At 39.8% G+C, this 22,275-nt stretch overlaps 1 protein-coding gene across 1 annotated transcript in view; it reads left to right on the top strand.

Annotated features, from left to right (window-relative positions):
* Positions 1-22,275, top strand: part of LOC141019232 (meiosis inhibitor protein 1) — a 55,912-nt gene that overhangs the window by 30,504 nt on the left and 3,133 nt on the right. The window contains exons 20-31 of the mRNA XM_073494088.1: positions 246-396; positions 1,626-1,811; positions 1,978-2,136; positions 2,815-3,004; positions 9,616-9,732; positions 10,545-10,655; positions 12,282-12,460; positions 12,783-12,867; positions 14,548-14,732; positions 17,657-17,738; positions 18,070-18,176; positions 18,744-18,875. Of these exons, the coding sequence (XP_073350189.1) occupies positions 246-396; positions 1,626-1,811; positions 1,978-2,136; positions 2,815-3,004; positions 9,616-9,732; positions 10,545-10,655; positions 12,282-12,460; positions 12,783-12,867; positions 14,548-14,732; positions 17,657-17,738; positions 18,070-18,176; positions 18,744-18,875 (1,684 nt within the window). The remainder of the gene's footprint in view (positions 1-245; positions 397-1,625; positions 1,812-1,977; positions 2,137-2,814; positions 3,005-9,615; positions 9,733-10,544; positions 10,656-12,281; positions 12,461-12,782; positions 12,868-14,547; positions 14,733-17,656; positions 17,739-18,069; positions 18,177-18,743; positions 18,876-22,275) is intronic.

The raw sequence follows: 22,275 nt of genomic DNA, 5'->3' as shown, positions 1-22,275 counted from the left end.
CCATTTTTTAATTCTCTATCTGTGCCTCTTGACTTGCAACACTTGCTTTTTGTCTTTCTATATATTTCCTCTACTTACTATTTATTGTTATGCACCACACACTATTCCTTGTATGTGAAAACCCACTTGGCAATAGATCTGATTCTGATAAGTGTGTCTGTAATTGTATACATTCAAATGTAAATGTTTGGCCACATCTCTGTGTACTTTTAATTAATGTTGTCATTATTGTGCATGTGAGCCAGGCTCCTCCCAGACCAGGCAGTGTTCTCCAGTGTGGTGTGGCTGTTGCATTCAGTGCAGGAGCAGGGCGGCTGTTCCCTGCCTCGCTCTGTGCTCCGCTCTGCCCTCTACCTGCTGGCAATGACTCAGGACAAGAGCCCTGACCTAGAAGGGGTAACTCTGATCAGTTCACTGAACAGAAACCCAAACACACACTGTAACTTACACAGAAGAACACCCACAGACCCAGTGATTCTTATATTTTTATATTATACTGACTAAAGTCATAATCTCATGGACCATAAGATTGTCAATTGTCTGTTTGCATTGAGACTTATACAATTCTCTATGGAGGCTTACTGTCCTCTGCTGCGCTGATATGTTTTACCCCCAGGAGTGACATGTCCTTATTCTACCTAAAATATGTGATCAGCTCTCAATTTTTCAAGCTTTGTCATACACTGAAGACAAATTGAGACCCAGGAATGTTAACTAATACCTACAGAACTGCACAACCCACCGCAGCATTTGTACATTGATTTTGCTGCATGTTGTCCCCTCTCTTTTCAACCCCCAAACACACACTGTAACTTACACAGGTAGTACAGTAGACATACAGCATCAAGGTGTAGTTGAAGAACTGTTTTTTATGCTTTTTGGTAAACCTTCATATCTTGTACATTACCATTTTTAAAGGTTTGCCTTATTTAAGAATTTGTTACTGTTTTACCCTCCATCCCTTTGCACTGCTAACCAAAATGATATATTTTAAATGGAGGCAAGTCGTCTGCTTCAGTTCTAGATATTCTATTTTATTTTCTATTTAATGAGTCAACCTAGCATTGCCAATAATGTGAAAAAATTCTCATATGCAACATTAATGTGTCAAGATTTATTCAAGATGAAGGAGTTCAACATGAAGTTCTTCCTGTGATCAGAGAAAGGGAACAGCATGTACTGGAGCTGGAGTACTGCACAGTTTAATATGGCAACAATTAATGTGTAGGCCAAGGAATCCTCAGAATCATTGCTTGACAGCTCATATTCATCTTTTGATATAAAATCTATATTCTGTTGATGGTTTACAGAAAGAGTATTAATTATATCTCACCCTTTTTCTAAAGCTGCACAGAACTAATAACATTTCCCCAAAAATGTATTTATTTTATTTCAAAGAACATTGCCATCAAAACTTTGTCCTGCAGCTTCTCTGAAAGTACTTAATAGTTCAAACTTTATGTTGACAATAAATATAAAAAAAGCAATAGCTTGCAGGAGACTTCCTGCTGTGACTGGGGGCTCTGCTTTTGTAGGGTCTAAATTAAGTGTGATATTTTTGTTCTAAAGAAAATGCAAATGCTCATTTTAAGTTTTTTCAATTGTTCTTTACCAATCTTCTTAAGGGTCCTTTTAATTGTATCAGCAAGGCACTCTCCTCCTGCCAAAGCTTCTCTTCCCTCTACTTTCACCATCCTGCACTCCTCCACTTCATCTGTCGCTATCCGGAGCTTGCTGAGAAATTTGGTGCCCTGGTCTTGGAACTTTGGTTGGCCAAGCCAGCACAACACACAGATGCAGAGCAGACCATGGTAAGCTGACAATCATTTCACTTCTATCTTAGACTCACATGTTTATGTCAAATAATTTTTACTGATTTGACTGAACATTGTTTCACTTCAATATGTTTCACTGATTGATTTCACTGCAACACAGGGATAAATTAGAGTCTCTCTCATAAATTATATTGTTTAATAGGTGGTTGCGTCTCATTCCCGGGTGCAGGAAGACATACAGGAAAAGGGAGAGAAGAGAGAAAGCCGTGCAGACGAGAGGGAGGACCAGGATCCAGACACAGAAACTATGGAGCTATTGACTCTGATAGAGAAATACCCAGCTGTCATACTGACCCTCCTGGTGAGAACCAGAGGCCCCAGTCACAAGCCTCGATTTAAGAAGTTAGCCATATTTAAGCAATCCAACTGAATTTACTATATACAGCCCTTTTCAAACAAATCAAATGCAATTCATAGTGCTTGACAAGTGATTGACAAAGAGATTTTGATTAAGAGAGTAATTCCCCTCTGCTGTCTTATTCAACAAAAGTTAACTGAATTATAAATTTAAAAAACAACAGTGAAAATAGAATAATAAAGAAAAATTAAGCACAAATCCTAAAACCATGAAATTCTAAAACACTACATAAGACCAGACTGAATAAATGGATTTTTAGTTTACGCTTTAAAAATATCAATATTGTTAGCTCCTCGCTGACACCTTTCCAATGGCTTGGAGCCTAATGGCTAAAGCAGCATCAAATGGTTTTGTTCTGCTTTGTGGAACAGCTGAAAAAGACGAAACCAGAGGACCTGAGTCTCTATTGAAGTAGAGATACTTTAAATGCAGGCTGATTGGATTGTCTCACTCCCAAGTAGAACTATTTTTTAAGCCTGAAATAATAATGAGACTTGGTTCCATATTTTTCTTAACCTGCATTGAGTATCTGGATGGCTTTAATGTGCTAGGACAATGCTGGTACGAAATATATTGTAAATGATTTTTTCTTCAAGCTTCTGTGTGTCTGTTTGACTTCAGGACATGGTTTGCACCAGAGAGGCTCCCCTGGCAGGGCGAGCACTGGAGGTGCTGGAAGTTCTCTTGCATAGTCAAAAAGACTATGAGGCTGATTTATGTACCAATCTTAGACCAGCCCTGCTCCAGGCATTACAGAGGTTCAGTATGGAGAACATGGACCACGGGTTTGGACAGGAACACACTGCACAGGGTAAGAGACGAACAGATGCACAGGAACAAAGTATATAGGTTGATGGGAGAATGATACAAATACCTGTTGCATCCCCTAAAAAACAACTTTCTGGCTCGGGTTCACTGAAATGGAGGAGATGTACAATAATCAAAGTACACTGTAATGTTACAATTTAAGAATTTCAAAATTTCAAAATCAGTCAGGTAATATTTTTATTAGGGGAGCTTCATGAAAACTGTAACAGCGGTTTTGATTTACAGTTCTGCTAGCAGTTCATTGGAAATGCAGCAATGAATCACACAACATAAATGGTTTATGACAGCTTTGTGCACCTGCAGCACAGTGATGAAGCAGTAATGGATTCTCTCATTTGAAATTAATTTGCTCAATCAGGGAGGTTTTAATATATCATGTGAGATGCCAACTTTTGTTAACAGAACATTCTTTAAGATGATTGCACACTGAACCACACCCTCCCTATTGTTGGAGCTGATCACATCAGATATCATATTACAAATGCATGCACACATAAATACACAATCACACATAAGCACACCCACAGACCCAGTGATTCTTATATTATTATATTATACTGACTAAAGTCATAATCTCATGGACCATAAGATTGTCAATTGTCTGTTTGCATTGAGACTTATACAATTCTCTATGGAGGCTTACTATCCTCTGCTGATATGTTTTACCCCCAGGAGTGACATGTCCTTATTCTACCTAAAATATGTGATCAGCTCTCAATTTTTCAAGCTTTGTCATACACTGAAGACAAATTGAAACACAGGAATGTTCACTAATACCTACAGAACTACACAAATCACCGCGGCATTTGTACATTGATTTTGCAGCATGTTGTCCCCTCTCTCTCTCTCTTTAGTATCAGTGTGCTTTTAATGAAATTGTGTCTTCCTTGCTAGAAGTTTTTACACATAATACACACATAGATACAAACACATACACACACACACACACACACACACACACACATTTACATACACACACAGGTACACCCCGTGGGCTCCTACATCATGAGATCTAAGAGAACAAATGCACCATGACGGCCTTTTTTTCTATCCTCACAGGAAACACTGAAAGAGTTACTTAATTAAATTTCAGCTTTATAAACAGACAGTAGCAGCCACTCCTGGGCTGTGTGGTCTCAGATGCCCTTCACTTCATATTGACTCAAAAGTTATTTTGAAAAGAAAAGCTGTTTTTGGTGTATCTCAAACACCATACCACAACAATTTCTTGAGACCAAGACACTAAAAGGAAACAATTTACAGAAGCTTACAATTCTCAAGATTTTTGTGGAGACTAGAAATATAGACGTATAGTCGTATAAACTTCTAACAAGATTATAAGAAATATAAATATTCAGTGTCAAGTCTTGCAACTAGATAATTTTCATAGTTCGGATCTGTGTCCCGAGCAGTTCGATGGCAGGTGAAAAGATGAGGCTGAGGACACAGGAAGTACGACTTGCCTGTCTACACTCATCCCAGCAGCAGAAAAATGCTGGAAATAAAGAAAACATTGAAAATTTTCACTAAAATTTGTTTAATTGGAATACCAAAGCTATACATGTACAATGCTTCAAATGAACTTGGAGAAATTGCTAGTTAGTGTGTTCAAATGTGTGTTTGTGTTTGTCTGTGTCAGCCTCTCAGTTTTCTAATTTGCATATTGAAACTCAGATTATTGGTCTGAATTGTTTTAAAAATCCTCCCAGATTTTAAAATGAATACATTCTCAATTCTATTAACTTGATTTAAGTAGGCCAACAAATTATTTAGGTCATTTAAACAAAGATAGCAATGACAATCTAACAATTGCTATTCACAGCAGTAAAACATAAGTAATGTGCATGGTTTAATAGCTCCATTTGGCACGGTGCTCATTTACAACATAATGGAAAGCACTTACTTTAATTATTCTCACATGTTAAATCATTTGAAAAAAATACCTGCGTCAATTTATGTTTGTTGGGCATTCCCCCTCGAAGCATTTTCTCTCCGATGGTTCACACAACAGCTCAAATTGCATTTACTTCATTTTAAAGGCAGAATCAAAGGGGGACTGATTGCGGTCACATTAAGAGACATTGGAGTTCTTCACATATACAGTAATAAATAGTTGTTCATTCACTACAGATGTTTGATTTTTTGTGTTTTCTGTGTCAAATATCAAATAATGCAAAAATGGCTCCAAAACAACATATCATTGTCTTACTCACAACACATGAGAGGTCACATTTGATTCAACTTGTACTTTGCCTCAAGAACAGTTCACTGGTCACAGGGTAAGAAAGCTTGACACATCATCCAGAAAACCTACAATATAACAGTAGCACATTATGGCTAGTGAATACGTAGTAAATGTGGTATGTGGTGGTACTGTCCTGCCAGGAAAACTTAGTTTTGACTGAAGTGTAATCACAAACTCTCTCCTAAAACTTGGTTGTTTTTAAATTGGATTGAAATCGCAAAACAGTTCCCAGAACACTGTCGCTTCTGATTAATGTTGGAAGCGAAGGACCATTAATCCTCTGTTAAAACGGTCCTCCCAATTTTCTTTCGTCAGTACAGACAGTGGGAAAAAAATGGAGGATATAGAATTGATTTATTTTCAAGGGACAGTAGTATCAGTGTGCATAAGGTTGCTATCATAAGCAGGTTTTGTATGCTTATATATATTTCAGACAGGGAAACAGGTGCTGTTTCTGGTTTGTGTCAGCTTTGTCTCAATAGTATTAGACTAAAATGTTATTCATATAGCGCAAACTGAGCAAAGGCACTGGTAGATATGCAGAACAGCTCTGCGTCCTGTTTACTTTTAGCTACAAAATCTTTTGAATTGACAAAATTATTTTATCAAAAGAAGATTACAGTTTATTACGGTTTCCACTGAATCATTGATATTACATTGATAGCTAAAGCAATTTGCTAAAATAATGCATTATGATCATGTCACAATGATAAAAGTTCACTGAAAGTAAATGAATGCACGACATCAGTGCCTGCCGTTGTGAAGATCTTTGCTAGTGCGTGTGGGCAGCGCGTGCATTTGTTATGGAAGTGAGTGACAGAGAGACCGCAGGATGGATCTCGATGAGGTAATGTATTTATATGTGATTTGGACCCAAGCACAGGCATTAATAATAACTATAAAAATAAAATTAAATAGTCTTTTCGCTGATGGTCTAGTTTGCTGTTACAGGTCATTTATAGTCATCAGCGGAATCACAAGACTGTTTCATAAACACTTAAAGATTCCTCGTACATGTAGTCACTTTAATTACTGCTTATTGAAAAGGAATTTAAAGGGGATGAGGATGAAAAGATGACAGAACTCTTAAAAGTGGACATTATAAACACTGCCTAATCTGTATCTGAAGTAAGGCTGGACAATATATCAATATTTTATCGTTATCGTGATATGAGACTGTATTGTCTTAGCTTTTTGATATTGTTATATTGTGATTATGGCATAAGTGTTGTCCTTATGTGGCTTTAAAGGCTGCATTACAGTAAAGTAATGTGATTTTCTGAACTTACCAGCCTGTTCTACTCTGCTCTGCTCTAGTACTTGTCTTTACCTACGTAGTCATTATAGCCACATTACTGATGATTATTTATTAAAAATCTCATCATGTTACTATTTTGTTGAAGTACCAATAGTCATTTCTACAACTATTGAAATATTGATATCAAGGTGTTTGATCATAAAGATCATGATATTTGATTTTGTCACCCAGTCCTGGCAATTCTTCTTCCAAGGGGATTTTAAAATATTGAGATATATATTGTGTATAGCAATATAGCCTAAAGATATTTCAATATTATTTTAAGGCCATATTGCCCAGTCATTATGTGAAGAGGCTCTAAATGCAGAGAAGAAATCTGTTTCCCTGATTTAACTTTGAATTGAAAATATTTTGGGTGTCCAATTTTGGTTTGATTCTTTAAAAATCAAATGTTGTCTTGTTTGAATACGATGGTTGGTGATGAACACAGGTTAGGATGGAAGTGAAAGGTTGAATTCCCAGACATACAGTTCATTACCTTCATGCTTATTTGGTGCTATAATGCTTTTGGTAGAGGTGTCTGCCAGATGGTGTTATTATGACTGTTTACCTGACCAGGTTAATGAGCCCAGCTGAAGGGCTCAACACTAGTGTGCCAGCTGGAGATACAGAAACTGTTGCTGTGGTTAGCCTCTGCCTGCTTTCTGCACATCCCAGGCCCTGTGGGGATTTCAGACCGTTAACTGTGCACGTGTCACAGTTCAGCCCTCTATAATTTGCATTAATATATACTTTACATTAGCTTCTAATGTGCCGGCATCCTCTAAGGGGAGACATGTTAATGTAATTCAATGTAGGGGTGGAAGAGGTATGAATGCCTGCTCTGCCTGAATTTACTCTCCTTCCAGTTAGAATCTTCCTGCTCTGTCTTCTTTTACCTCCCTCTCTTCACATTCCTCTTTCTCTCAATTTGATTCAATTCCCTAAACTTTATTTATTCATAAAACTTTATTTGAAGACTCTGTCTAGGACATGGGTGGGGTCCAATAGGATGGAGTGGGATTTGCGGAGCATTTCCCGATTGTGCAGTGAGACCAGAGATCAGAAGGTTTGGCCTATGATGTTGGAGCAGGTTTTCACTGTACTTGGGAGGTGCTTCTTGTTTTGGATTGTTATAGAGAGGGGGACCAGCAAATGAATGAGAATGTTATTATTAGGGATGAGGGAGTACACCATTATTTTTATCTGTATCTCTTCAATCACCTTATATAACCTGAATCTGTATACGTACTTTTTAAACCGTAAGTTGGTGTTGCCTAAACTGTAAGTGGGAATGGTTAACTGGAAGTTGTTAACTGAAGCCTGAAATAGATATTGGTTGATCAAAAGTTACTATTTTTATTAGAAAACTATTTTCAGAACAACCTCAGAATTGAGCTTCAGATCAATCTATCTATTTAAAGAGCTTGTTTTTTATAAACTCTAATAAATAAACTTCAGTCAGCTATCAAATGAGGATTTTCCTTCATCAGGAGAACCAATATTGACACATTTTACTTGGATGATACTTCGGCTCATAGGGCCGGGAAATATCTTGATATTATATCGTTATTGTGAAGTGACACGATGTATCGTCTTAGATTTTGGTATCCTGAGATGCTATAAGTGTTTGATAATTTTCCTGCTTCTAAAGGCTGCATTATAGTAAAGTGATGTAATTTTCTGAACTTACCAGACTGTTGTACTTGTCCTTATACTTACCTTTACCCACTTAATCATTATATTATTACTGATGATTATTTATCCAAAATCTCATTGCATTAATATTTTGTGAGAGCACCAGTAGTCATCCCTACAACATTGACACAATATTGATATTGAGGTATTTGGTAAAAAATTGTTGTGATATTTGATTTTGTCACCCAGTCCTTGCATTCGTGAAGTGCTTTTCAGGAGATTTTAAGATATCGAGATATATATCAGGTATTGCAATATATCCTAAAAATACTGCCATATTATTTTAAGGCCATAGGGCTCTGCTCTACATACTCATACACTATCTGTGCCAGATACTTGTTTCAGCCAAGTACTCACTATTTCTGATAAATCCAAACAAGTTTCGCTTCCACAAGAAATTCTGACGCTGTTGGCACCTTTTGATGATCATCTCTGTGTTGGCTTCAAAACACAGTTTGTCACTGATGACAGTGCCCAGGTGTTGGTACTGGTGTACAGGTTCAACTGGTTCCCCATGAATTATGGTTGCAGTCCTCCCCACTCCATGCTTGGTGAAGTCCACAAACCTCTCATTGGTCTTGGTGACATTCTGCTCCAAACAAGAGTTGTCATACCATCATTCCACAAGGACGGGCCTGTGCATCGTCTGCTAACTCTACCTGATGACGATTAGAATGGAGGCTTCTACAGTCTGAACGGCAGGCGGGAGAGGACACAGGGAGCCAGTTAATGTGTGCCAGGGGCCAGAGAGCCTTTTGTTGACCAGCACCTTCTATGTTTTTAGAGTGAGGAAGTCCATGAGCCACAGAATTAGCTGGTGATCCAGATGATCTGTTTCTTTCACCTCTAACCCATATTTGGATTCAGACCTACAGTATTGTTATTTAAAGCGTGCATAATAATTTGTAATATTTCAGAGTAAGATCTGCTTACCTCTTCTTCTTACCTCTTCTTGATGACAACTGTGCTAAAGCCACCCCTTGTTACTAAACCAGAACTTCATAGTCCACAAGTCGCTGCAAGATAATCTCACTTGTTTAAGATATTCCTTATCACTGTTTGAAAAGTGTCAGTTTGAACATTGCCCTCAATTTTGGCTTTGCTGAAAACTTCTCTGGGAACATCAGGTTACTGACTAGTGAGTCTCTTACCTGCACCGCTCCCTCATCTTTCTCGCTCCAACACTTGCACACTGTGGTCTCAGATTCAGTCTTTTTAGAAGTTAAAGTACTATGCTCCCTCATAGCACTTTCACTGTTTCCATATTTATATATACATACATCTGTCTGCCACTTTTGCCTCTTTTTCACATTTCTGTTTACAGTCATACTTTGCTGTCTTCCTCTTTGTTTAGTTGTGAACTCGCTTCCTCTGGTGCTGAGGCTGCTTTGTGTGACGCAGGCCAGTGACCCCTCTTCATCTTCCTACTACAGTAAGATGGACGGAGTCCACTTCAAGCTGCTCTACCATGGTGAGGCCAAGAGGCGCTGCTGGCAGGTCATACTCAGCCTAACTCTCCTCCCCACAGCGCTCATCTAGTACCATACACAGCTCATATACATTGTTAACTTAATACAGTCAAACAAATGCCCCACATTAGAGGCAAATTCAATAAAATGCAAGCTACATTACACACACAAACATTTTCACACAGGCACTTACATACTACATTACAGGCACATAATCATCTAAAGACATATCTTTCTATTCAACACATGATCCGCTATTGTGCTTCTTATCTCACCTCACTCCTCCTTCAACTTATCTCTCCCTAAGTGGAGGCCTCGCTCATCTTGATTGAATATTATCATCAACAGACCTACTCAGAGGAATGCTCGCTGCTGATCTGCAGATGAAAATGCTGTTCAGAAATGTACTAGACATGTCTGGCTAATTATAAATCTAAAAAAGCATATTATGATTAGAGACACATTTGCTTTTCTTTTTGCCCTGATGTCAACACCCCTTCCTCCCTCTGTGACTCATCCCTCTGTACCACTTAGTGGAACGTCATTCTGTGATGGTAGTTACTTTTTCCAGCACCTCATTTTTGACATTTCCATTGGCAGATTGGATTAATCCAATCTTTACTGACTGATGGGAGACACTATGTGACAGGCTGTAAATGGCGAAGCCCATCGTGTTACCTTGTATCTGTCATATTGTGTCTCCCTGGAATTAAATGTTTATCAAATGCGTTTAAGAGCACTGCAGATAAAAAAAGAATATATCCATCAGATATGAAGGTGTATGTGTCTGAATGTGTGTGTATGTGTGTGTCAGTGAGTAACATAGCAGGGAGGTTGAAGCCTACCAACACAGGGAGCCTGCTACCTGCCCTCAGCTACCTGTCATGCTGCCTGAGTCTGTCTCCTGCACACTGCACTGACAGAGGTTAGACACACTTTCTTCCTGTCTCTCTTACTCTCTGTTGTTCTATCTCCATGTGTGTGTTTTACTCTCACCCTCTCCCTACATTTTATCTTTCACACTCTACCTCGACCTTGACAAAAATAACACCCACTTCACATCTTAACATAATGGTGCATGCAGCTGCAGCTCAGTCCTGCACATTGTCTTATACACCTGTACATATAAAGCTATGCTGTTATGTCTGAAAGCTTCTCACACATTTGCGCAGATGACGACAAGCACTCGGGTTTGTGTTGTCACCTTGCCCAACTGTAATATTTGTAATGAAAGAAAGTTTCACATACACAGAAAGACACTCGAAATGTCAGAAGGGGGTACATAATCAGTTTATTTCTCTTATTGCAGATAATAGCAAAATAATAAGAAAGATGGGGTCTGTAAGGTTTTATATAGCAAATAAAGATAAATAAAATAAAAACATAAAATGTGTATTCTACCATTAATATGCATCATACTTACTTCTTCCACATTTTGTCCCATATAATTTACAGTTACAGTCAGCTGCAATCAACAGGCAGCTAAGGACATGTTACTCTGCCTCTTACCAAAGACATAATTTATTTGACATGACATATTGATTGACATTGATGTTATTACAAGCTAAGTAATTAACCTGAACAAGAAAAAGAAAATCAGTAGAGGTCAGCAATGAGTTGGTTTGTGGTTAATAAGGTCAAGCTGTTGGCCGGAGACCAGGGATATCATTGGGCAGCAAAGCTAATTATGCACATAGCATTTCTTTACTGCTTCTCTGCAGCCTACCTACATTCACCATCTGCTTCTTCATCACTAATGGTGAATCTACTGATGTAAATTACTTCAGCGAAGACAGGAATAGTAACACATTCCTCTCATCTCAAAGCAAAAACTAGGATATTATATCTTTAAATAATATGTAACTGTCAGCAACAGAAACAGCTGGTAATGTTTTCATTCAATGTCAGTCTTTGTGTGTAGTTGAGGTCAAAATTAAGGCTCGGTTTGAAGAGGGACATGGTCCGACCCATGAGTACTGAGTACTAATGTCATAATGTACTCAAATATTACAGTACTCTTGGGTTGGAACGTCAGCATGTTGACAGGTGTGATCCCATTGGGAGATAGCGTCTTGTTATAGTTTTTATAGCACTTACAATTGACCTGGTTGGCTGCCTGTGTACTGCATATAACCCCAATGCTATGCAAATTGTTCCGCCTTGTATCTATTAATTTTTGCTGATGCAACAACCCAATTTTCACATTGAATATTGTATAGCGTGTGTGTGTATGCACGCGCGTGTGTGTGCATGTGTGCACGTGTGCCTGAATATGTAATAAGTTAATCAGTTTATCTGTTTGTATTGTTTATAAATTCCTCTCAGGTGGCACAGAGAAGTAAAGTATGAATGTGTGTTTGTACAATTCCTCGGTTGGTGCCTGCAGCACGTCTCCCTGCAGTCATCCAGACCAACTGCTGTTCAGATACACAGACACACACACACACACACACACACACACACACACACACACACACACGCACACACACACAGTGACATACACATGCAGATCTCTTCAAAGTGTGATGACATAGTGCCTTCTCCTCCCCAGCTGTCTCCATGCTGCTCTCCAACAGTGGACTGATGGACCAGCTGCAGACAGTCCTCTCCTCTTCCTTCTCCCCTACTCCATCCCTCTCTCCATCAGCCTGTCCTCCTCCAGCCCTGCTGTGCTGCAGCCATCTACTCCTGTCCTCTCTCATTACCTTGCAGCGCGTTCACTCTGCTCAGGTACACACTACAGCTCAACTTCGCTCTTATCACAACTTCAGGATAGAACTTTACACAGTGAATTCCAAGACACAGAACATACAGTAAAATGGAGCAAAGATTAAATGTGGGTAGAGAATACAAAATACCAATTGGCTTTCCTTTCACAGATATCACAGCCAGGCTGTGATATAAGACAATGCACTTTCTTCTCAGCTCTCTGCTCACACTGTAGGGATAATACATTCTTACTTGCAATGAGATTTTGGTTCTAATCTTGTTATTCTTCTGACTCTCCCCCCTCTCCCTCATTGTTTCTCGCTCTCTTACTCCATTATTTTAGGTCCATAGGAGCATTAGTTGGAGTCTGGACAGAGCTGTGCAGCAACTCCTTGTTCAGAAAAGAAACACAGACAGTCTCTTGCTGGGTAAAAAACACGCAGTTTTATTTGATGTTTCTGTCCTTGCATAAAGCAGATACCAAAACAATTCATCAGCAATGTAAGCGCTATGCTCAAAGCAAGTGTGTGTAGCCTAAGAACTTTGAAAAATTATTTTCTAGTATCTTTCATGTATGTCTTTGTGCAAACCCATTTTTTTCTGGCCTCCCAGTTTAGTGTATTGTCTTAAACACACAGTATGTATTTTTTGCCACTAGGTGTCTCTCAACCAAAACAAAACAAAAGACATAAGTAGTGTGGGATCATGGAAGTTGTTGTCTTTATTGTTATACAACCATTGCTGATGAAAATCTATCTATGTGACTCATTCAGAAATGCTTACTTTCATGGTAATGTTTTAAAGTTTTATTTATGTTATGTTAAGTCACGTTCCTTCTTCCTCCTCTTCCTTCCTCATTCTCTGACTCTTTCCAGGAAAGCGACAGGCGACCAAATGAAATTTGAAACACACCCTTACTGTGAATCAACAAAAAGGTCTTGTCGATTTCAGGCATTTTTATGCAGAAATCCTATAATTGTATGTTATTATATCTTTTATCTCCTCTTAGCTTAATCCCATCTGTCATTGTGCGCTACTGTGCTTTACACTGTCCAGTGCGATTACAGACACAGACACACAAGAGGGTGTGTAAAACCAAAATACATCAAAAGATGTATTTGGAAAGCCTCAGGCACCCCTTATTATTGCAGCAACCATCCATTTACTGTGGAAACCTCAGGACAAACTAATGAGGTTCACTCCCTGTTCGGTAAATGCCTGCACAGGTAAGGTCACTGCTAGTCAATGTTTTATCGCCAGTGGAGGTAACCAAACTCCGGGCACGTATTTCACACACTTTCATTACATTAAGTGGCAGACATCCCGCTGCACCACTCGGAGACAGATCATCCCTGCCGCTGCTGTGTCTCTGTCTGTCAGCTGGATAAGTGGCCTGTCAGGGTTGCTGTGATGTATCGGCTCGCTCCCTCTGTTCCCCTATCTCTCTCTCTACAGTCCTTCACTCACTCAGCCTCTTCTCTGTCTTTCTGTCTCGTTTTTTTCTCCCTTATGCTTCCCACTCTACCCTTCTTTTTCCATCTAACCATCTCTCCCCTCTCTTCCCTCTCTTCTGCTGCCACTAATTGAGTCCTTCCTCCCTCAGAGAGCTCTAATCTCAGTGTACATGGCATAAGTGCAAATCAAATGTCTGGCTGCTCTCAGTTTGGCTCCCACTGTGTTTTAGTAATCATTTTGGTCGTGTCTCTCTTTTTATCTCCATCACTACTTTGGTCCCTCAGCCTCACTGACCTTCCCTAAACCCTGTTTCTCACTGCCTTACACTTGGCACTGACATCTTTAACTTCTTGCTGTCCCTTTCTGTCACATATCAATTCAAAATTGCCTTCAATTCTGTGAAGTGTTACTCCGCCTATCCTCTGCACTTCTATTCCCTCTGCTACCTGCTTTACCATCTTTTTATATTTCAAAGCTCAACTTTCCCCTCTATACACAAACTCACTTCTTTCTGTTCTACCTTGCACCTTTTCCCCTATGGCCTTGCCCTCCACATTTTCTCACTCTCTCTTCTTCTTACTGCTCTCCTGTGTGTTTTGGCATCCCATCTACTCCTAACTCCTTTGGTTTCTCTCTTGTTTTTCTCTTTTCAGTTGGCTTTCTGAGGTTGCTGCAGGCTGTACTCGATGTTGACCTTATATCAGCGGTGGTGTGTGTGAGCAGTGGTCCTGGCTTGGTCGGGCCCAGACCCCTGGGGGTCGAAGACGGCACTTTGTATCCACTCGGTTTCAGAGGGGCCCAGTGCCTCTCAACTGCTCTCGCTGGACTTCTTTTGCAGGTTTTACTACATGGGGGGGATTGATGTGTGTGTGTGTGTGTCTTTTCATGATTCACATACTGATATCAGATGTCCATTTTAAGCAGTTAAGCAGTGGGAGTTTAATATAAAAAATGATAATCAATAAAATAATAATCAATATAAATAACAAAGTATACAGAAATGTTGATTTAGTCCATTCAAAACAAAAAGGTTTAGTCTATCATCAAAGAGAGACCAATGCTGATATGATGAATCCTCCTCTCTCATGCTTTATTTTCACTCCAGCCCTTATTCTGTAGCCGAGTTAACATGAAGACCTTCGTAATCTTAGCAGCATGACTTTGAAGCTACCTTTCACAAACAAGGTTGTGTAGAAAATGAGATTTCAATTGATGTAGCAGCTGGCATAATGCAACGGCACACATATCCAGGGCAATCTCAGATGTCTCCAAGATGCTATTACATGTAGCTAGCGTATGGAGGTTGCTAATGACAAGAGAGGCAGACTAGTGTCCCCCCAGTATTCACTTAACAATAAATGGGTGAAGCACTACTTCTCCTGGGTGACAACCAGCCCAGAGCAAGAAGCAACATGGTACAAAATATGAGTAATCCAGTGCACATACAAAGGCAGTAGAGAGACCCATCATCAAAGAGATTATAAAGCATCTTTTCTGTCACATGGCTGCTGTTCACTGAGCTACTATATTTGTTGATACTTACACAGACCTTTGATTTTACACTCTTCTGAACCTCGTAATTCTTTAGGATCAAAGCAGTGCTACTGCACACAATACACAGGCACTATTGCACATAAATATGAAGTACTAAAATGCTCTATCACACAATCCAGTGTATCGGCAGCTACATTTCCTACCATCAGTTAATGGACAATCTGAACTATGACACAATAAGAAGTCCTACTTTTCTGTATGACTGGAGCTAAGATATTGTGAATCAATGTATCACAAGGCTTGCAGAAGTTAGGAGTAGCTCCAGTATGAGTGGTATATTTTTGACTGTCATATCTTTACTGTAGCACGTAATGAGAAAATTCTGTTACAAGATAAGCTGATGAAGAATAAACAATAGGACTTAATTCAAACCCTAACGAATACCAAAAGGTTTAACATTAAACTATTGAATCTGAGGTTCAAGCAGTTAGAGTGCAAGCAAATATCAAACTTGTAAAAGAGCCACATACATTTTTTCTTACAATCCTTGTGAAGATCACTCTGTCCTTGTCTTGGCCCATTGAGTTTGTATTTAGATATATGCAGTTGTATTCAAGATGAATTGTTCCTACGCACATTGATGTCTAAAACTGTCAGTTGTATTAGGTAGTCTTTTATTCTACTAGTGTTAGTTTTACTCTGATGAGAATAAGCAACTTGACAAAAGGTTTAGGCCGGTTGCTTTGAATTTTCACTCGTATCAGTATCAAATTTAGAGTTAATATTAACAAGGAATTCTTGAACCTGCATATACTCAGAGGTCATCCAGATGCACATGGGTTATAGCTTAATGATCATCATTAAAACCTTACTGCCAAGACAAATGTGTTAAGGACAGAAAAAACATCCACTGATGTCTTTAACTATCAGTGTGCTGTCACTGTTACCACCACCGGTGAGAAGTACTCAAAATGATGTTCAAACTAGAGGAAAGGTGTCAAGGTTGTTGAGAGATGTTGCTGGGAAGCCTTATGTATTTGAAGGGGTTAAGCAAATAACCTGGAAAAAGCTCCTGCTAATGAGGTGTAATGCCACTGGGCTCATTTTGATGCTCATTTGCATGCAAAATGCAGCTCTTCCAGTGCACTGGCCATTACTAAACCTTTTGGTTACATTAATGATATAATAACTTAGAAACCTTAGAGATACCCACTTTAAATATTAATGCTTCCATCGTGAGAGGTAAACAAAGTCATTAACATATTTGAAAAAGAGATATTTATATTGTTGCGTTTGACAGTCTAATCTGGATGAAATATGCAAATTATGGGATAATTGGGTTTCGCCGTATTTCTCTTTTATCCAGTGCCTGTGGTGCAGCATGCCAGCCTCCAGTTCCACACCAGTGGCATTTCTTCTCTGCGTAAAAGACTGTAGTGCTGAACTGAGACTCAGCTCTATGGTTCAGTGCTCTGTAGTCTGCTGTTCAGCAGCTGATATGAGTAACAGTTCCCTCCTCTCTCCTCTTGTTTTGCTCTCTTTTCCCCTTGATGCTCTGGCTTGGTGGCAGTGAGAAAAACTGCAGCTCCATAGTCTTGTCTCTCCTCTCCTCTCCTCTCCTCTCCTCTCCTCTCCTCTCCTCTCCTCTCCTCTCCTCTCCTCTCCTCTCCTCTCCTCTCCTCTCCTCTCCTCTCCTCTCCTCTCCTCTCCAATCCAATCCAATCCAATCCTTGCTTCCTCCTTTCTGCCCACTTTTTGACTCTCCTCTACTCTTTCCTCGTTCTCCTCACTGTCTGTAACTCCCTGTTCTTTGCTTTCATTTTAACCCCTCCTTTCATCCCCGTCTCCTCATCTGCCCTCTTCTTATCTGTCCTCTCTCTTACCCATACCCACTTCACCTCTGTTGACCTCTCATCCCCTCCCACTCATCCTCCTTTCTTCTCCTATCGTCTTCTCTCCACCTCAGGATTAGGGTGTACCTCTCCACTGTCGTCTATATTCCCGCCTGGCCTACTTCAGTATTTTTGGACACTACATAGTGCTCACTGCTAGCACTGCCACTGTTGGAGAGACATGCATTATTAAAACCTCACTCAGTCGCTCTCTCCTGTGTTCCCTTGTTCTCTCTTTTGTTTCTGGCTGCATCTTTGTCTTACGATTTGCAGTTATGACATTTAGGAGCTAGAAGATGTTCTTTCCTTCTTTGCTTTTTATTGTATTCTCAACTTATCTCTCAAGTTTCACTCCGCTGTGTCGCTTTCTCCCCAGAAGCACGAGCTGTTGCTGAGAGCCTCAGTCAACTGTCTGAGTTCCCTGCTGGGCTTCCTTCAGAGGAAGAGTCCCACCACAGGTATCAGACAGAGAGACAGTTTGGGAATGAGTGAGCGTAGTGTTAGTATTCTTTCTCATATTATTTTCAAAACTGCAGCATGTGTGTTTGTTTTGTCTTATACATTCCTGTATGTCTTGATGTTGTGACTTTTGACAAGTTTTCAGACATAAACGATTTTCAGAAACTGCACCAGGAGGAATAGAGTAAAAATAAAGAGAATTGATCTAAGTTAGACATCCTGTGTTGTCTTTTTTATCCCCCCTGGGTTTGTTTTCTGTGTGTGTGTGTGTGTGTGTGTGTGTGTGTGTGTGTGTGTGTGTGTGTGTGTGTGTGTGTGTGTGTGTGTTAGCAAAGTACATGGTGTGTCAGCGATGGAGTCGATTCCTCCTCCACTGCTTGCTCAGCTCAGGAGAGAGCTGCCTCCTGCACCCTGCCATTCTCAGAGTCATCACACTTGTGAGAGGCTTTACGCACGCACGCACACAGACAACTCAAATCAAGTACAATTTCTTGTGCATGGTTCTGAGCAGTAATAAATATATTGAAGTATCAAAAGTTAGTGAAGGTAATAAAAACATTGAAGTAGTAGAAGAATTTGGATTACATGAGTAATGACGGTGAATACAGTACAGTGTTATGCAGGCTGACACAGAACAACACATGGAAATGAAAGAAACATAATTACCGTGTTTTGTGTTGTGAACTGAGATTCGAAACACTTGCTTTTCATTTATTATTCATTCAACTAAAGAGGAGCTATCAGTCAGAACCCATTGGGACAAAATACGTAAACGTACGTTCTACGTAAACCACAAAATCAAATCACTTCAAAAGCATAACATTTTTATTGTTGCTTTGATCCTCGATGCTTTATGATTATGTGTCTCCTTATTTCTTTCTCCCTCTTCCTCTTCTTTACTTCTCACTCTCCTCACACTGTGTTTGTTAATGACCTCACCTGTGCCTGATTGTGCATTTCTACGTGTACATCTGTCTTTGTATCTGTGTTTGTGTTCTCTGCAGCTCCTGCAGCATGGCAGTAATGCCGTGGTGTGGGAGCCTGACCTTCTCCAGGTGATGGAGGCTGTGGAGAGGAAAGGGCTGAAGGAGCTCAGCAAGGAAGCAGCACAGGCCCTCAGGCTGCTCCTTAGAGAGGTACTGAACACACATGCACACTCACACAGATAGAATAATGTGGGACACACTTTGAGAACATTGTGTGAATTCTCACAACCCTAACATGCTACCTACTATCTTTCTTTATTTGTATCTTTATTCTTTGAATGAGTGAACTTAAAAAGAAATCAAGTTCATACAAAGTTCAGTATCAGTTGGGTTCATGCAGTGTTTATATTACTTTCAAATTTGTATTTATTTTCTGTAAAGCACGGCACAGGCTGCAAAATACAAATATAGCAGGGGAAATGAAGACAGGAAAGACAAGGTTGCTTTATGCAAATAAAATATCAGCATTTTGCACAGCAACACTGTGGTAGCAAAATGCAAATTTGATATGATGGTGTGGGACTTAATTGAACTTTACATAAACGGTCGAGTAAGGGCTCCAGATCAATGTTGCACTTAGAATATGCAAAATGTAAGGTCAGAAGTCACCAGTTTGGGAGTTGGTGAGGCTGAGGTGTGGCTCCTGGATCCCTGGCCTGGTCTACGCCTGTCGTCTGGAGTGGATTCCTTCACCACATGTTACTTGCCTGTTTGGCACCTGCCTGGGACTGATCTCACAAGAGCAGCCTAGCACTTTGGCTAGCCATCAGCCCTCCTCCATTCATGTAATGGTATCATTACAAGAATGGAAGAGTTATTATTGGTCTGGCATCCTAATCGAAACAAAGCAAAGAGTTACTGCTATCTCATAGGGCTTGTCATTGGCATTAACTCAGCAACCCCAGCTGGTAGTCGTTAATATTCTTCGGTGTCCAGAATCGTTGGTCAAGCTGGCAGTAATGATCTGAATCTGGCCACAGAAAGTAGCAACTGAATTTAAAATCCTCATTTACAACCCTATTGACACAGACACACATTTCAATTGTGTCTGGACCAATTACTGCATGCTGTTTTGGGTCCATAAACCTCAGTTGCATCTATCAATTACATGTTGGGCAGAATAGATACTGTTGTGCTCTTGGGCCACCATTATACAGATGGAGAAATATTTTCATGACAAAACATTAGCTTTTAACTTAGACCATATTCTGTGCTCCACAATTTCAGCTAATTTCTGAATATAGCAGAGCAAATTGAAAAGATTAAAAAAAGTCAATCCTGCAGTAGAAATGATAAAATTGAGGTATTTAATATATTTGACTCTGGGACGTGATCACTGATCAAAAGTTTGCATTATAAATACAAAGTGGAATAAATTACCACTCCTTAAGACAAGCAACACAAGTCAGGTAACAACCAAGACACACAAGAGACCCAACTGACTGCTTAGCATTTAGGCATTCAAGGAATAAATGCATAACCACAGTCGGGCCTGCCAAGTCAGGATACTATTTGAACTCACTGTCTAAACTCTGGAAGCCAGTCAAATTCTACAAGATTAAAGTCACTGCCTCTTTCCCTCTTGGTATTGAGGCTCATGACTGTAAAGCTTTAAGTCACAACGATATCTGTTCAGCTCTCAGTAGACATTTCGTTGCCGCTGGCCATTTGTTTGAAGATGATTGCACACAATCTCCTGCAAATACAAATGATGTGGACCCTGTCTCTGAGCCCTACTCAGCCTTTCACCGCTGATATACTAGCCATGGATGTAAAAAAGTCAGTTTCAGGGGTGAGTGGTGAATGATGAAACTCTTCTGTAGTTGCAGTGCATGTCCATCACAGATTAACTTTCATCTTAATGATGGAAACATCAACTTTCCTTAAAAAGTGACTCTGAAATTAGCATCTTATTCCTGGGCTGCTGTTTCCTCCGCCACCAAAATAGAGCCCTCAAGGTTTGCATATTTTTGTTATTTCAAAAATATGTTATTCAGAAATGTGTTATGCCACAATCACAAGTAATGTTGGTGAGAGATGTAGAAAATGTAAATTAATCATTTAGTTGCACAAATCATGAAAGTGAATTGAGCCGAATAAGTGATGAAAAGCAAACTTTTCTCAACTCTGATATCTGCTCTGTCCAGTTGATCAGATCACTTGCCTGGCACAGGCTTGTTGTACATTTTGTATCACTCTGAGTGTCCCCAGAGGAAAGATGGTGTTGTATGAACTGGCTTCAAATGCATTTACTCTCTGTGAACATCGACGTAAGTCAAACATGATGAACCATGAAGTCTTTGACGTTACCCTTGTTAGCTTTGCAGCAAAATCCCATCTTGGTTTGCGACAAGACGTTATGAAACATAGAAGGAATAGCAGCCACATCAGATTGCTTAGCTCGAATTTGGCATCTTATGTAGGACAAGAGACACATTCAGTACTCTGAAAGTAGCTCAGAATCAGAGCAGTGACAGAATGATGGCACACGCTGCAGCCCCCAGTGCAGTGTGTGCCAGGGAATCATGAACTCTCTTTGCTTGCGTGTGTGTGTGTGTGCGTGACCATGGGCACTTTGTATGTATCTCTGTGTTTCTGGAGATATCAAAGCAGTTCAGGGGCAACAGGGTTCAATACGTTTTGTTGATCTGCCTGTGGACTGAAGTGAAATCCTTGAGTTTGTGAGGAAGTTCTCTGTGCACATTTGTCAGTGAACTGGTATCATATCACTGTCTTGCTCGCCCCCACCCTTGATTCCTGACATAACCATTAAATGAGTGTGTCTGTGTGTGCATGTATTTCTATCTTTGTGTGGATGAATTTTAGCTATAAAAACCAGCATTTTTGGATAGTTTTGCTTTGTGAAGACATTTTGGTCCTCACAAGTTCAAAGTTGTTCATGTTTGAGTATTGAGACTTGATTTAAAGGTTAAGGTTGCAGTTTGATTTGGGTTATGGTTAGGCATTTAGTTCTGATGGTTAAGGTCAGAGTAAGGGGCTAAGGAATGCAATATGTTAATAAGGGTCCTCACAAGCAATTCAAAACAAACATGACTTCGAAGCTTTAGCCCCTGGTTATTTCCATTCTTCCAGTAAGACTCTTAATACATTTGCTAATGTTTATCTTCCTGTCCCTTACTGTATATGTATGACTATATGATCCAGTGGTGTTAAGGGTTAGCAAGGGGAAGCTACAGCCAGAACTGCATACTTAAGTAGCTTGTCAGGTCAGAGCTCATCATAGATGAGTCTTTTTTCATAATTTCTAATACTTGCAGACTCCTTACAACTCCCCCCAGATTCTGTTACCCATAGCTCTTTTATTCTTGCATATGCCTTTCACTTCCTAACCTATTCTGTTTTCCAACCTATTTCTCTGCTTCCTCTCTCCTCTTTTGCCCTCCAAATAGTTATCACCCCACTAACTCTACTTCATTCAACTCCATTTCCCCTTTTGCTCTTTTCAATTACTGCATGGTGTTGGAACACTCTTTTTATTCTGCCCTTTCCCTCACCCGCCTGCTCCTCAAAATACCATCCTCTAGAGTCC

The sequence above is a fragment of the Pagrus major genome, chromosome 23, assembly GCF_040436345.1.
Source record: "Pagrus major chromosome 23, Pma_NU_1.0".
Taxonomy (NCBI): Eukaryota; Metazoa; Chordata; class Actinopteri; order Spariformes; family Sparidae; genus Pagrus; species Pagrus major.
Note: the sequence above shows the minus strand (reverse complement) of the source record. Positions and strands in the feature narration are given on the sequence as shown.